General features: G+C 42.5%; 1 protein-coding gene across 1 annotated transcript in view; it reads right to left on the bottom strand.

The window, feature by feature from the left end:
- DMGDH (dimethylglycine dehydrogenase) overlaps nt 1-15205 on the bottom strand; it is a 90557-nt gene that overhangs the window by 29412 nt on the left and 45940 nt on the right. Inside the window, exons 6-11 of the mRNA XM_024217331.3 lie at nt 10833-11081; nt 9570-9768; nt 6339-6508; nt 3810-3963; nt 1211-1376; nt 300-430 (exon numbers count right to left, since the gene is read on the bottom strand). Coding sequence (XP_024073099.2) covers nt 300-430; nt 1211-1376; nt 3810-3963; nt 6339-6508; nt 9570-9768; nt 10833-11081 — 1069 coding nt within the window. The remainder of the gene's footprint in view (nt 1-299; nt 431-1210; nt 1377-3809; nt 3964-6338; nt 6509-9569; nt 9769-10832; nt 11082-15205) is intronic.

Genomic DNA, 15205 nt, shown 5'->3' with positions numbered 1-15205 from the left:
AGTCTCTCAAAAAGTTCACAAAATAAATAAAGAAGGCAGTATTCAAAATCTTATAGTATATAGTTGGATACGTTTTCTTAAGAAATCCCAAGGCATAGTTGGGGGACCAAACAAAGCTGTTGAAGTTCTTTACAAATAAATACATTGAGCCAGTTTTGCCACCCTTATTCAAGTTTAGTTCGTAAATATGCAAGTATTCCCATTGATTCCAATGGAACAATTCACATCATAAGGCATCACTCACAGATGTATCTATCTGTATCTATCTGTGTACTGTATCTATCTATATACACACTTACCTCAGATCATGGAGCTCTGACCCAGAACCAGTCACCAGCAAAAACTCCCCTGGAGACAGGTGAGAGACGGTTAGCTCAGCATAGACTTGGCCTCTCGGTGTTAACATGTGACTTATATTTGTAGCACCCACCTACATAGCAGAACATATAATCATTTCATTTGCAAAATAAATTCTTTGAGCTCTTGCAGGTCCTTAGTGCAAAATGTGAAAATAAAATGCTTGTGTACATTAGTTATACAAAAGTCTTTAACCATATCTCTTATATTAGAAAGTATGACACTCTCTCTCTCTTTCTTCTGTTTTTAACCTCATTAGTAGAAGATTAATGTCTGATTGCTCAGGATTATGGTTTATAATGGAAATTTCACATTTTTCATATGAAAGAAATTAAAAATGAGATGCTTGAAATAAAGGTTTGGTCAAGATCTTTATAAATATTTGTATGTGTATGTTACAGAAGACTTTCTCAATCCAAAATTGATTGAAGAATAGATTTCCAATGCAAATTCAGTCAATTTTTTTTCTTAAATTTGCTGTTTATCAAAGCCAAATATTGTGCTTGCCTTATTCACACAATTGTTCCCATTGAGTCATGTGAATAAGGCATGCAGGATTTGGTACCAAAAAGATGTGTGCGCCATGAGCCTGCCAAAGGTGTCTAAGAGGTGTTTACTACTCTGAGCTAATCCAATATAATCTCTGCTGTGTATAGTCTTGATCTAGCAAAAGGTCTCGTTTGACAGAAAAGTATTTCCAGAGGATTCCTCTTTAGTGTTTCTTTTTTAAACTTTCTGAGATGAAATGTAGAGATGGTCACATTATTATGCCTCTATTTCCCTGTCTCCCATTTCTGAAACTCTTCCAGCGTGCCTGGCCCTAAGTTAATAACATTATCACAGTCTTGTTTACCTTTGGAATGACATTTGCAAACAGGTGATCCAACAGTTTAACTGAATCATTCCCTTTGACAATAAACTTGCCAAATGGTGTCAGGTCAATCACACCAACTTTTTCCATAACCTGCTTATATTCACGACCCACAGGTTCAAACCAGTTTGTGTGTCGAAAACTGGGTCTGAAACAGAGTATTTACGCACATAAAACACAGAATACACATCTGGTTATTTACAGTCTAGCCATTTTGTGATCTATTCAGCAAAATATATTCCCGAAATTCTTTGTTTTGCAAGTCATTCAAAAGCATTAGAACCTAGCCTCTCTTATTTTAGGTAAAAAGCGACAAAGAGTTCTGTGGCACCTTATAGACTAACAGAAGTATTGGAGCATAAGTAGGGTTACCATCCGTCCGTATTTCCCCGGACATGTCCGGCTTTTGCGTCTCTAAATAGCCGTCCGGGAGGAATTGGTAACAAGGTTAAAATGTCCGAGGGTTTTTTCTCCCTCGCCTCCCTCCCTCCCTTCCATGCAGAGTGCGGCTGCTGATTGGGCGGCTGGGCCAACTGACCCACTCCCATTGGCCTCCAGCAGCCAGAGCCCTCCCCTGCTCCCCCCTCCCTCTGTCTGCAGCCCTGTGTAACACACAAACCGACCCACCAGGCAGAGTATTTTGCAAACACGTGGAGCCAGAATGGTAAGAGGGGGGCAGTCAGGGAGCGGGGGAGTGTTGGATGGGTCCCCGGCCTCCACCTGCCAGCCCCCCTCCTTGCGTCCCGTCCCCCCGTGGACCCCCCCCGCCTGCCTCTCCCTTGTCTGCTGCCCCCAGGTCCTAGTGTCCCCCATCTACTAATGGGAAGACAGGCTGCCCTTACCCTGCCCTTCCACCCTAGCCCTGAGCCTCTCCAACGCCCCAAACGCCCCAGCCCTCATCCCCCCACACCCTAATCCTCTGCTCCATCCCTGAGAACCCTCCTGCATCATGAACCCCTCATCCTCAGACCCACAGCCCTCACCCCTGCATCCCCTCCTATCCCCAAACCCCCTCCCCACACCCCCCTCCTGCCCTCAAACTCCCTCCCAAAGCCTGCACCCCCTCCCTTTGCACCGCCTCCCACCCCCAAACTCCATCCCAGAGCCTGCACCCCTCACCCCCTCCTGCACACCCACCCCCTGCCCCAGCCCGGAGCCTGCACCCAGCATCCAAACTCTATCCCAGAACCTGCACCCTGCACCCCTCCTGCACCCTAATCCCCAGCCCAGGACCTGCACCCCAGACCTCCTCCCCCCACCCAACCCCCCTCCCAGAGCCTTAGGCAGGTGTAGGGGGGGTGGGTTCTGGGCAACACCAAAATTTCTACAACCCTGCCACCCATGCGAGTGGATAAGGGTCGGGGCAGTCAGGGGACAAGAAGCAGGGGGGGTTAGGGTTCTGAGGGGGGCAGTCAGGGGGTGGGAAGTGCGAGGGAGTGGATGGGGGCGGGGTGGGGGCGGGGCTAGGGCGGGGCTCCCCCGTGTCCTCTTTTTTGATTGTGGAAATATGGTAACCCTAAGCATAAGCTTTCTATAAGGTGCCACAGGACTTTTTGTCACTTTTTACAGATCCATACTAACACGGCTATCCCTGTTATTTTAGGTAGTTTATCCATTATTTTCCTCAGTGTAACAATGGGTTAAATATTAATTCATTTAACATGAGAGTCAAAAACAAAATTGGCAACAATAAACTATGTAACAGTTTGAATAGTTAAAGTGTAAGAAAAAATTTCTAGTTCTTCATTAATTAACCCTGGGCAAATTTACTGCTGACTTTGCTGAGTCCTTTATTATGGGTTAGATTGCTGAAGGCTTCACCTGGCTGCACAGGGAAGAGTAGGGCTCCCCTTACTCCCCTTCTGAGCCTTGCTCAAATTGTGACTACAGCTGAGGATGGGAAAACAGGGCTTCTTGCCTGATACAAGGGAAGGGATAGCTCAGTGGTTTGAGCATTGGTATGCTAAACCCAGGGTTGTGAGTTCAATCCTTGAGGGGGCCACTTAGGGATCTGGGGCAAAATCAGTGAAGGCAGGGGGCTAGACTCAATGACTTTTCAAGGTCCCTTCCAGTTCCAGGAGATGGGATATCTCCCTTTAAAAAAAAAAAAAAAAAAATACCTCCCACTGGAGACAGGCAGGGGGTGGGGAGGATCCTGGGCCCTGCTACCTTTACTCACTGGTTGCAAGCTAGTTCCATGAAAAGAGGTGAAATATTTTACTCCCTGCAGAGCAAGTGGGGAGTAAGGGAGGAAATGTGACTTTATAGTTACAGTTTGTTCTCTAGTCTGCTCCTGGCCAGTGCAGCTACATGCTGCCCCTTACCCAGAGCTGTTAGTAAAGTTACAGTGTAATTCTATGTGTGTGCTTTAGAATGTATGTATCTTTAGAATGAAATAGATTTTAAAATATAGATAACAAAATCAGAACAACAAAAAAATAACACTTATTTATAAATAATGCTTCTGAGACCTTCTTTAGCTAAACTGCCTGAAAAGTATATGATTCCCATCAATCCTAATTCAATCAACTCTTGCCTTCAGGACAATAGACCAATACAAAAGTGGTAATTGTTCATTTACTTGTATCCAATCTCATCTCCAGGCTTGTAGAACCAATGAGGTTGCTCCCATCCTGCATGGAAACCCATTGAGCATTTAGATTTAAGCACTTCATAAAGCCCACTGACTCTCTCTGTAGGTCTCCCAGCAAACCTTTCTTCTTTAGGATAACCAACTAGAATGGTAAAAAGAAAAGAGGCATACTAAATATCATACACCAAGAAAGCAAAACATGTTAAAAAAAAGTCAGCAACTGCATACCTAAATAAATATTTCTAATATAGTTCTCAGACTTGGTCCTGCTTTGAGCAAGCAGGGGGTTGGACTAGATGACCTTCTGAGGTCCCTTCCAACTCTAATATTCTATGATCTATGATCTATGATCTGGACTTTTTTTCCGCAGACCACTTGAAAACTGCTGAGGCTCTCGGCAGACCACTTAATGACCTTTCCAAATGCTGTTTGGACTATTAGTTAACTATTGTAAAGCGCTTTGGATAAAAGCACTACATAAAAAAAATCTTAATAATAATTAACATTTTTTGTTCGACAAATAAAAGCACACGACTCATATTTTAATATCAGTAATCTTACCTTTCTAATGTGCTAGATATGCCCTCTCTCCCCCGCCACAGCAGCCTTCAAGCTGGGGCTGGGAAGGGGGGAGTCTCTCCCTCTTTCCCCTGCCGCGGCAGCCCCCGAGCTGGGGCTGGGAAGGAGGGCTGTCCCTCCCCGGCACCCGCAGCCCTGGAGCTGGGGAAAGTCGCCTCTTTCTCTGGCCGCCGCAGCCCTGCACGTCCCAAATTCCCCCCAACCCCTCTTCTCACACCACTACCCCCTCCCACCTACCCCCTATTCCCCCCAAGGCCACCACTTCACCTTACATGTGCATCTTTTCCATGCCTGCGCGGCTCCACTAATTAGGTGGGTGGCCCTTAATTCTCTTGTGTGCGGCCGCACAGCCGCGCACCTTAGAGAGAACTATCTGTAGCCCACCTGAATGGAGCTCGCAGACCACTGGTGGTCCGCAGATCACAGTTTGAGAACCTCTGTTCTAGAGGTATTTGGTATCATGCTACCAAATCAGAAGGGTAATGTTTTCTATTCATTTTCCATTCACTTTGCACAACTGCGAAGTCTGGATGAACAAAGGGAGTTAGGTGTTGCGATGCTGAATGTCACAGTGCCTAACTTTTAGGCACCTGAGTTAGGTGCCTAGCTTCCCTATACAATGAATGGGGTGAGAGAGATATCTTAGGGTATGTCTACACTGCAATTAAAAACCCACAGCTGTCCTGTGCCAGCTGACTTGGGCTCACAGGGCGTAGGCTAAGGGGCTGTTTCATTGTGATGCAGACGTTCTGGCTCGGGCTGGAGCCTAGGCTATATGGCCTGTAAGATGGGAGGGTCCCAGAGCTCAGGCTGCAGCCTGAGCCTGAACATCTATACCTCAATTAAACAGCCCCTTAGCCTGTGCCCGTGAGCCTGAGTCAGCTGGCACAGGCCAGCCATGGGTGACTAACTGCAGTGTAGACATAACCTTAGAGTGCAATTCACAAAAGTCAGCATGCTGGGCAGGGAGCTGCTGACCAGAGGGGTGTGTGCTAAGCCCCACTCATCTCACAGAGATAGGTGCCTATCTCTGCTAGTTCTCAGCTGTGAACCCTCGCCTGGAGTTAGGTGCCTACTCTGTTTTAGCAAGAAGCTGGGGTTGGGGAGAAGAACCTCCTTTATAACTTTTACCCTAGTGCTTAGTGTACTCACCTGGGATGTGGGAGACCCCCAAGGCCCCTCTCCACATGAGGGGAGAAGGGATCGAACAGGGATCTGCCACCTCTCAAGTGAATGCTCTAGCCCTTGGGGCATGGGATATTCAGTGTCTGCTGTTGAAGCTGTTGCACTCTGGCTAAATGCTTGAAGAGTCATTTGGGCCAGAGAGAGAGTGAGCGAGTGTGCATAAGCATGAGAATGATTCTATAGCCTGGTGGTTCGTATGCTCACGTGGGAAACCAAGGGTCCAGTCCTCCTGTTCCCAGGACTCCCACATCCCAGGTGAGTACTCTAACCACTGGGCTAAAAGTTATGAGGGAAGACCTCCCACCCCAACTGTTTTGTGAACTTGCCTGAGGGACCCAATCCAGTAGATGTGCTCACAGGGCTCCTACTGGATTGGGCCCCAGATGTGACTTAGGCAGCCAAATGCCTATCTTCCCCTGGTTTGTGACTCATTCTGGGGCACAGGCAGGAGAGACGCCTAGAGTGAGGCAACAGTGAGCATGCTCAGAGGCAGACACTCAGGCACCCAGGGAACTTTTACCCTGAAAATTTAGGCACCTACCAGGTTTGGCTACAGTTTTGGGCGTCAGTAGGGACTTAGGCACTTAATTCCTTTTGTGCATCTAGGCCTAAGTGACTACACCAGTTGCAAGGCAGTGGGGAGTCAAGCTTCATCTTTCTATTAATCCACAACAAAAGAAAGGAGATGTTTTACACAAGTGCAAAGTCCTATATTTCAGGATATAAAAAATGCTTTATAAATTATCTTCTTACCAATGTTGTTAAATCCATAAGACTCTCTTGCTTTTGTTGCTGTATATTGGGTGGTGGACCATTTTCCATAGCGATTGGGATCTAATTCTATCAGGTCAAAAGGAGGCTCCCCACCTAGGATCCAATCACTGAGATACTTTCCAACACCTCCAGCATGGATAATGCCATATCTTTAAAACAGAAACAAATCCTCCAATATTGAGTCATTTGAAATAATTTTTCAACAAAGGCATCAAGTATTACAAATTCTCTGCACTGTTAGATAATGTTTTGTCTAGGAATTACTCAAAGCCACTGTTATTTCCATTTTCAGCAACCAAGTTAGCTGCCTCTAATAGATGTAACTTTGAGGTTACAGGAAGCAGTTCTATTCTGGTAGTTTTATTGCCCACCCCAGAGACAAAGAAAAACCCTCACCCTGTCCCCTTGTCCCAGTCTTTTTGCACACCCAGTGTCAGTTCTCCCCACAAATCTCTGCTCCTTGTCAGAGATGTCTCCTCTCCCTTCCCCTTCCCCCACCCCACTGGTTTCCAGTCTTAGTCTGCTTACCCAACCAGCTCCAGGCTCCTCTGTCCGCTGGCTCCCAGTCCCAGGCTCTTTGCCCAGCTTGTCCCATTTCTTCCCTCAACTCCCAGTTCCAATTTCCCTCTTCCCTCCCAGCCTCCAGTCTCAGTCCACATACCCCTAACTTCTCCTCCACAGACTCTTGTCCCATCCACTCCCCCATCCAGCTCTTGTCACCTTTGAACTTGAATCAGGCAGCTTCTTCATCACTCTGCCTGGATAACAGTTGAAAACACAGGAGAGACAAGCTCCCTGCTCTCATTTCCAGCGCCTGGACTGAACCCTGCCCACAGCATCCCAGAACTGCAATTGCAGGGAGATTCCTCCTCAGCCTAAGGCTGGAGCATGTCTATATGGATGGAATCTTCAGAGATTTCTGTAATGAATGTCCCACAATTCTCTACTAAGCATATGCGATCAGTGATTTTTCTCAGGCTAATAACTTGGATAAGTTTGGATGGATTTTCACAGAGATGACAAAAGGCACATCCCTGACACAAAAGCCACCCTCTGCCAAATTTCAAGTCCCTATTCCAAAGCATGGAGGCTTTAGATCTTTTCAAACAAAAGAGCACCAGAAGTTTTTTAACATGGGCCAACCAATATATTTTTCCTGAGCCTTGTTCTCAGAAAGAGTTGAAATGTTTTAGCTGAAACTTATTCAGCCTAAGGCAGGCACTCATCACAGAAAATTTCAAGGCTACCTGGTTAAAGTTTGGCAAAGTTATAAACAACTGAAAACTAGGTCTTATAATGGGAAGTATCTGGCAATTTAATAATATGTAGCGATAGCAGTCCCACCCATAATAATTATTAACCTATCTACACATTAAAGTGCGCAGCAAGCTGTTGGCCTCAAACAAATAATAAATGATTACATAAAAACCACACACACTCACTAAGACTTCAATCACAATGTTCTGACCGGGAACTCTGAGATAAAGACTACCAATGTACACACAAAATTACAACATACATGGAAACATCTGCTTCTATAGCGTTCTGCTAGGGGACGGTGGAGTGTCAATGACCCCTGAAATACAGATACCCCTGTCTCATCAATTTCCTCATTAAACCTTGGGTCGTAACATTCAGAAGCTAAACAAATGTATACTTTTTTTTTAAATTAAGTTTATAATAGGAATAAAACCCTCTCTGCTGTCTCCAGTCAGTCCAATATAGACCTTAATCCTATTCCCACTGAAATCACTTCAATGGGAGGAGAAAAGGGCCCACAGGAAGTGCAATTAATGTAACAAAGCAGTCTTTTCTGGAACCCAGTGCTTTAGATAAGAATATTAAGTGTGTAGTTAAAAGGTGAAAATTTTAAAACCTCTTAAATTCAAACAGCAAGTGTACTTAATCAATCATTCAATTCAAAATGATCAATCTATTTTATTTTGGGAGCCTGGGAAAGCATCTTAATCTCTTATATAGTTTTATATATGAGGGTTTGTAAAGTGAAGAAAAAGTGAATAAGGCCTTAATGGATTCTGATCTGATGATTAGGCAATTATCCATTCCTCTTGGAGCAATGATCAGCTGAGATAACTGAATGTGGCAAAAAAATTAGGGTGAATAAATTGTATACCATGATTAATGAAAATGTTAATGTAAGAATATCACAATGAGAAAGAATGAGCAGCACCACCCAGATGTCCTCAAACAGTACCTTCTCCCAGTATACACCACCTACCTCTAACATCCAACAACAATCACCTACAGTATCCATCTTCTCGACATCTGGCACCCCCAGTACTCTCATCTGGCACACCCCTTCTACAACAGCCAATACTCCCATTACCCTTTTAGTACCCTCTGCTTAGTACTTCTTCAACCCTCTCCACGAAACATATAACATTCCATTCAGCACCTCAGATGTTAAGCTTCCTTTGTTCCACTCATCCTTGCCACAACTGGAATTGCACAATCCTTTGCAGCTGCAAAATGGCCCATGGAGAAGACAATGGGTACTTCTACACTGGAATAAAAGAGCTGTGGCATGGCTGCAGCTGGCTTGGGTCAGCTGATTTGGGCTTACAGGGCTTGGGATGCAGGGCTAAAAATTGCTGTGTAGATGTTTTGGCTCAGGCTGGAGCTGGCTCTGGGACACTCCCCCCTCATGGAGTCCCAGAGCTCAGGCTCCAGCCCAAGCCTGAATATCTACACAACAATTTTACAGCCCCGCAGCCCAAGCCCCAGGAGGCCAAATCAGTTGACCCAGGTCAGCCGTGGGTGTTTAATTGTGTGTAGACATATCCAATATGGCCCAAAGTTATTTGCACAAATAAACTGAAAGATGTACTCTAAGAAAGAGTGCTGACAAGAGTCTATCTTGGTGCACACAATATTTTAAATACTACTCATTTCCTGCAACAATGACATTGGCCTTGAGGTTAACTGTTCCATGCTGCTGAAGAAACGGAGCAACAACAGAAAAAGAGCTGGTGAGAAAGAGCCACAGGATGGGTGAGAGTGGTGACAAATATATGGCCAAATATAAGGAGATGCACATGATCAGATGGTTGAGGCCACTTGCAGGCACAGGGTAGTGTACAGTATATTTAAAAAAAACAAGGTCAGTGATGCTGAAGTTGAATGCAATTTTAATTAGCTTTACTTTAATACACGATGGACAAAAGTTAATGGTGTGATGAATTTACTCACCCAAAGCCAATTGCTACCCAGTAATTTCTGACACCCTGATGTGGTCCCACCATAGGAAGAATGTCGGGAGAATATGTGATAGGACCAGCAACTGTGTTAATGATGTCTGCTTGTTTCAGGACTGGGACCATTGCCATTGCAGCCTCAACATGATCCATTATTCTGTCTAAATCAGACTCAAAAAGTTCCTTTCCAAAACCTGCACAAATATTTGATTCATATTATATATTTGTAATAAACTGTAAATATTTGTTTTAAATATATGCATACTATATATATATATATATATATATAAGCAATAGCAGTATGTAATTCATCAGTCTGTATATCCACACCTTTTCTATCTTTACATCACAAAACCCCACTTCCCTGTAAGAAGAGCACAAACTGAGGGCAACTGGATTTAAAAGTCAGCTTTCATTTTATTTCTCTTGATCTATGGGGAAGCAGTGCAGCCTAGCAGCTCAGGCACTGGACTAGGACTCAGGAGACTTGGGGCTTGTCTTCACGTACAGCGCTATAGTGGCACAGCTGCACTGAAGACACTACTATGCTGACAGGACAGCTTCTCCTGTTGGCATAGTTAATCCACCTCCGCAAGAGCTTCTCCTGTCGACATAGCTCTGTCTGCCCCGGGGCTTAGGTCGAGATAACTATGTCTATCAGGGGAGTGGATTTTTCACACCCCTGAGCGATGCAGATATACCAATATAGGTCTGTAGTGTAGACTTGGCCTTGGACTCTATTCTTGGCTCTGTCACTGACCTTTTGGATGACCTTGGGCAAGTCATTTATTGATCTGTGCCTCAGTTTCCCCATCTGTAAAATTGGGTTAATGATATTACCCGTAATGGTAAAGCATTTTGAGATCTACTGATGAGAAACACTATGTAAGAGATAGGTCTGATTATTATCATTAACAACACAAAGTCTCAGCACTGAAGCAGAAAGGAGATAGACAGGCACAGGAGACTTCTCTAATGCTGGTCAAAGCCATTTGTTTTTATGGCTCTATTTCATTCATATATACAATAGTCTGCCTTAGTGTTCAGCTTGTTATTTCTGTTCAGTCTCAGAGGCTGTAGTCATATTTTGAAAGATACGCAGAAAAAGCATATGTTGCAACTAAATTTTCAATACCTTCCACTTCTCATCACACAAGTCAGTGTTATAAAGGGAAATATGCTATTGTGCTTTATATTGTTCAACTATTTTCTATAGTTTATCAAGCTTTGAAGAGATATGTACTTTTTTTTTAATTACCTGGTGGGACTCCATTTGTTACCCATGACTCCTGTAGTTTCATTTTCTCCTGACTTTCATATGGACCAAATAAAAGCCCATCCCTTTCCTGTCTTAGATAATATGATCCTTCTAAGTCACGAAGCACAGGCAATTCCGTTTTCAGGGCTTTCACTTCAGGGATAGTTGACGTGACAACATATTGATGGTGAACAGGTATGAGGGGATGGTGCAGTCCAATCATTGTGCCTATTTCACGAGCCCAGAAGCCTAAGAAACACAATAAACAACTGTGATAATATGCAAACATTAATTTCAGTGAATGGATTTTGTCACTCAGGTAAACTTTATTTGGCATACTGTAATGCTACACTGAGCTGATCAGACTCAAAATAAAGGTTACCCCTGCATCTGCCTGGAAAGCCATTTTGAATTGACAGATTACTACAACTCTGTCACTCTTGGGATTTAGATCTGTGTGTATGCGTTTGCTTACTTTAACCTGTAAATAACTCTCATTTTTTTCCCTTGTTAATAAACCTTTAGATATTTTATTACAAAGAAACCAATCCAATCCAAAAATGTGTGATGTAATGTACAGTAAATGCCATGAGATGTGTAAATGTATGTAAAAAGAGAGGGTTTCTGTGTAGCTTTGGAGCTGTGATGTACCCTACATCCATCCCCCTGCATTTGAGTCTGATCAACTCAGCATAACGTTGCTGTATGCCAAATAAAGGAACCTGAGTGACAAAATGGGGAGTCAAACTGTGCTTTGGATCACAGAGGACTGATGAAGTGTTCTCCCAGAACTCGACAAGGTATTCTGGATAAGCCTAGTGGAAAAGGTCTTGGAGGGAATCCCAACAATGTGCACCCCAAAATACTGCAAATATGCCTACAACCCAAGGGATTCATCAAATGTGGCTGTTATCTTTACACTCCCTTGATTCTTGGGGTTTCTAGGGCCCTTGGTACAACTTAAAGCAGCCACAAGACTCCTTTGCCTTCTGCTGGTTAGGGATCATTGGAGTTCAAAAATTTTTATGTTTGTTAAGAATACAGAAAACTATGCAGATCTTCCCAGTGGCCTGGAGAAGCTACATGGTATGTGGATGAGCAGCATACTGACATATATAATTCATTGCTGACAAATGCGAGATAATGCAGATTGGAAAGAATAATCTGTACTAAATAATAATAATAATAATAATCTGTACTATACAGTGTTCTAAATTAACTGTAACCACTTCAGAAAAAGCCTGGGCACTTGTGAGGACAGCTCAATGAAAATCTTTGATAAGTGCACACAGGAAGTCAAAAAAGAAAGTAATGTTAGCATGCACAAGGATGTGATAGAACATAATAAAGAGGATATTATATTGCCTTTATATAAACCAGCAGTACATCCTAATTTGGAATAATTTGTTCCGTTCCGCTCACCCTCTCTTTTTAAAAAATGTAAAAGGGTGTGGGGGAAGGCATCCAAAGACAAGTAGCAAAGGTGGTTAGAGGCATAGATCACTTTTGTGGAGAAAAGATCGAAAAGACTACCATTGTTTAGAGAAGTCATAAACAAGAGGTGAAACAAAAAAAGGTATTCAGAATAAGGAATGGTACACAAGAGGTAAATCAGTTGTGCCTACTTATATCCTCTTTATAATACAAGAACAAGACAACAAATTTAAAATTCTTGAAAGGAAATATTTTCTTTACAGAATACATAATAGACCTTTGCAATTCATTGCCACAAGATATAATTGAGCCCTGACCTTAGTAGGAATCAAAAGGTTAGACATTTATATGGGTAATGAAAACATACACAGTTATATGAGATAGGATAAAAATTGTTTTTAGAAGGGCATAAGCAATCCACTAATAGAGGTAAGGAAAAATCTTTGTCTATGGGCAAGTTTTTCCATAATTCTCCAAGATGGACCTTTTTAAAGAAGCATTTGGTACAGGCCACTGTTGGAAACAGGTTAATGGAGTATGTGGATCTTTGCTCTGTTTCACGGTGCTAATTCCTATGAATACAACCATCTCTCTTTTTATTTTCTCACAAGACTCTATTACTTAACATGGTTTTGCATGATTGTAATGTGGGGGCTATGAGTGGGGGCATATGCCATGGAATGAAGTAAACTAGCACAAAAACATTCTGGAAGGAGTGGATCAGTGGAGTCTGCTAACATCAGGCATTTCTAAATCCCCTGTGAATAAGAGTAGTTTAAGGTATGAACCCCTGGTAATACGTACAGAAGAACAGAAAGACGATGACAATAATCCCATCTTTAGTATCCCACATAGTTTTTCCACCAAAAATTACTTGGACTCAGGGAGATATTGTGAAAATACTGTATGACCGAAAGCACCTCTGTATCCCTACACACTACTGTAATAATCTTTGTACAAAATATGCCTTATGAGGTATCATTTAAAAACTAATAATGTGCTGGTCAATAACATCATGGTGATACGTATGTAGCAGCATTACATGTAAAGTTATGAAATCCCCCTGTATGATGTTATCACATATACAAAACCACACAACCCAGCCTAGTTAAGGTTGTTAAACATATCTATCCTAAATAAGGAATGTGTTTTTCTCCATTTAAATATAAGTAGTAAACAGGGTACTCAAGACAGCAGGGGGAGGAGACAGCAGGAGACAAAGCAAATCTGCATTTCAGCAAACACAGGTGGTAAGAAAGTGCATGGAGCCTCATTCACCACCAGACTCCATGTCATTTCTGATTGAAAGTGATCACTTTATTCTGATTGATTGAATAAACTTTCCTTTGAGGGATAATCTTCAGAAGAATCCATTTCAAGGGTTCACTGGACTATAAATCAAAGGGGCAGAAAACTCCATGCTATCTCTCTCTTTCACCTAACAAGACAAAGGCACCAGCACCTTTGGGACTCTGGGAGTGATCCTGATGAAAGAAAGTCAGTCATCATCTTCCTGGAAGACTGTAGGTCAGAAAGGCTATCTTAAGCACAGCCTTGAACCAACACTTGCTAAATTAAGTTTTAGACTTTTAGATGTGTTTCCACTTTTATTTGCTTGTAACCATTTCTAACTTTATCGCCTATACTTGAATTCACTTAAAATCCTATCTTCTCTTGTTAATAAACTTGTTTTATTTTTTAATCTAAACCAACCCAGTGCTGCATTTAAACTGAATTTTTTGGTAACTCCATATAAAGGAGCAAACTGTTGAATATTGACTCTGTACATGAGCAACAAACCTTAATATCTGAACTGTCCAAGAGAGGGCTGGTAAGTGCAGAACACATGTTTTGGGAAAATTCAAGACTCAGAATGTGTTAGGGCACCCTGAACATAGTAACCAAGGCTGGTGGAAGCCAGAGGGTGGCTAGTGTGTTGCTGGAAGGCTGCTGGGGGTCAGAGCTGATGGACCAGGGCTGCAGCTATACACAGACACTCAGGGTGTGTGACCTGCCTGCTGTTTGGCTGTTTGTGAGCAGCCTAGGTTGGGAGCTACAACAGCATAGCATTGTGAAACACCCAAGATTACAGGGAAAGTGGTGACATAGCCCCTCTTTGGTTTGGCCTCACCCTGGAATAAGACATACTGATGTTCCAAGAACAGGACTACAATAATTTCTATTATTTTACTTGCTCACAAAAAAACAGAACAAGAAGGGTGAATGGATGGCATCACATGTATCTGCTCCTCTGCAAACAAACAAAACTGGTTTACTGGCCTTAACTGTGTCCCTTTCAAAATGTGCACTATAAGATGCTGTAAACAGCTTCTTAAAATTGAAGATATTTCCTGAAATATATTACTACAGTGCAGCTGTATGTATATGATCTCATGATAGATTTTTGACTACAACAGATATGGAGTTAATCATAAGCAGAACCTCCAGTGTTATTCAACACCACTTTTTAAATCCACTTATATAGGTATTGCACTTAGCTATTTTTTATGTTGACTGTAGGATTCAGTACTGCAGTATTGAATTGTTGCTTACTTAATTAGCCCAGGACAACAGCTGGGATCCATCATTGGTTCTGTGCCTAAAAATTCTGAACCAAAAAAAAAAAAATGAAGTCTTAAAGAAAGAGTGTGCTCTCAGAAACAAAATTCTAACTGAAATCAGATGTCAAACTCCCCCTCTCCTGGGAGAGATAGCTAAAGCAAAAGCATAATTTATACCTTAAGAATTTTTCTACATCAAAATGATTAAAAACATCTCAGAGCGAAATATTTAGCATTAGTATTGTTTGGCAAATTTACATAGCATGGTAGTCTGGTAAGATATTGTAAAAGAAAAAATAATTCAGTTAAAAAAATAAATGTTCCATTTCTAAGTACATTCCAAAACTGTTGTAAAATGGAACAACTGCTGTGAGGTCA

The sequence above is a fragment of the Terrapene carolina genome, unplaced genomic scaffold (assembly GCF_002925995.2).
Source record: "Terrapene carolina triunguis isolate 2854851 unplaced genomic scaffold, T_m_triunguis-2.0 Scaffold69, whole genome shotgun sequence".
In the NCBI taxonomy this organism is placed as follows: Eukaryota; Metazoa; Chordata; order Testudines; family Emydidae; genus Terrapene; species Terrapene triunguis.
Note: the sequence above shows the minus strand (reverse complement) of the source record. Positions and strands in the feature narration are given on the sequence as shown.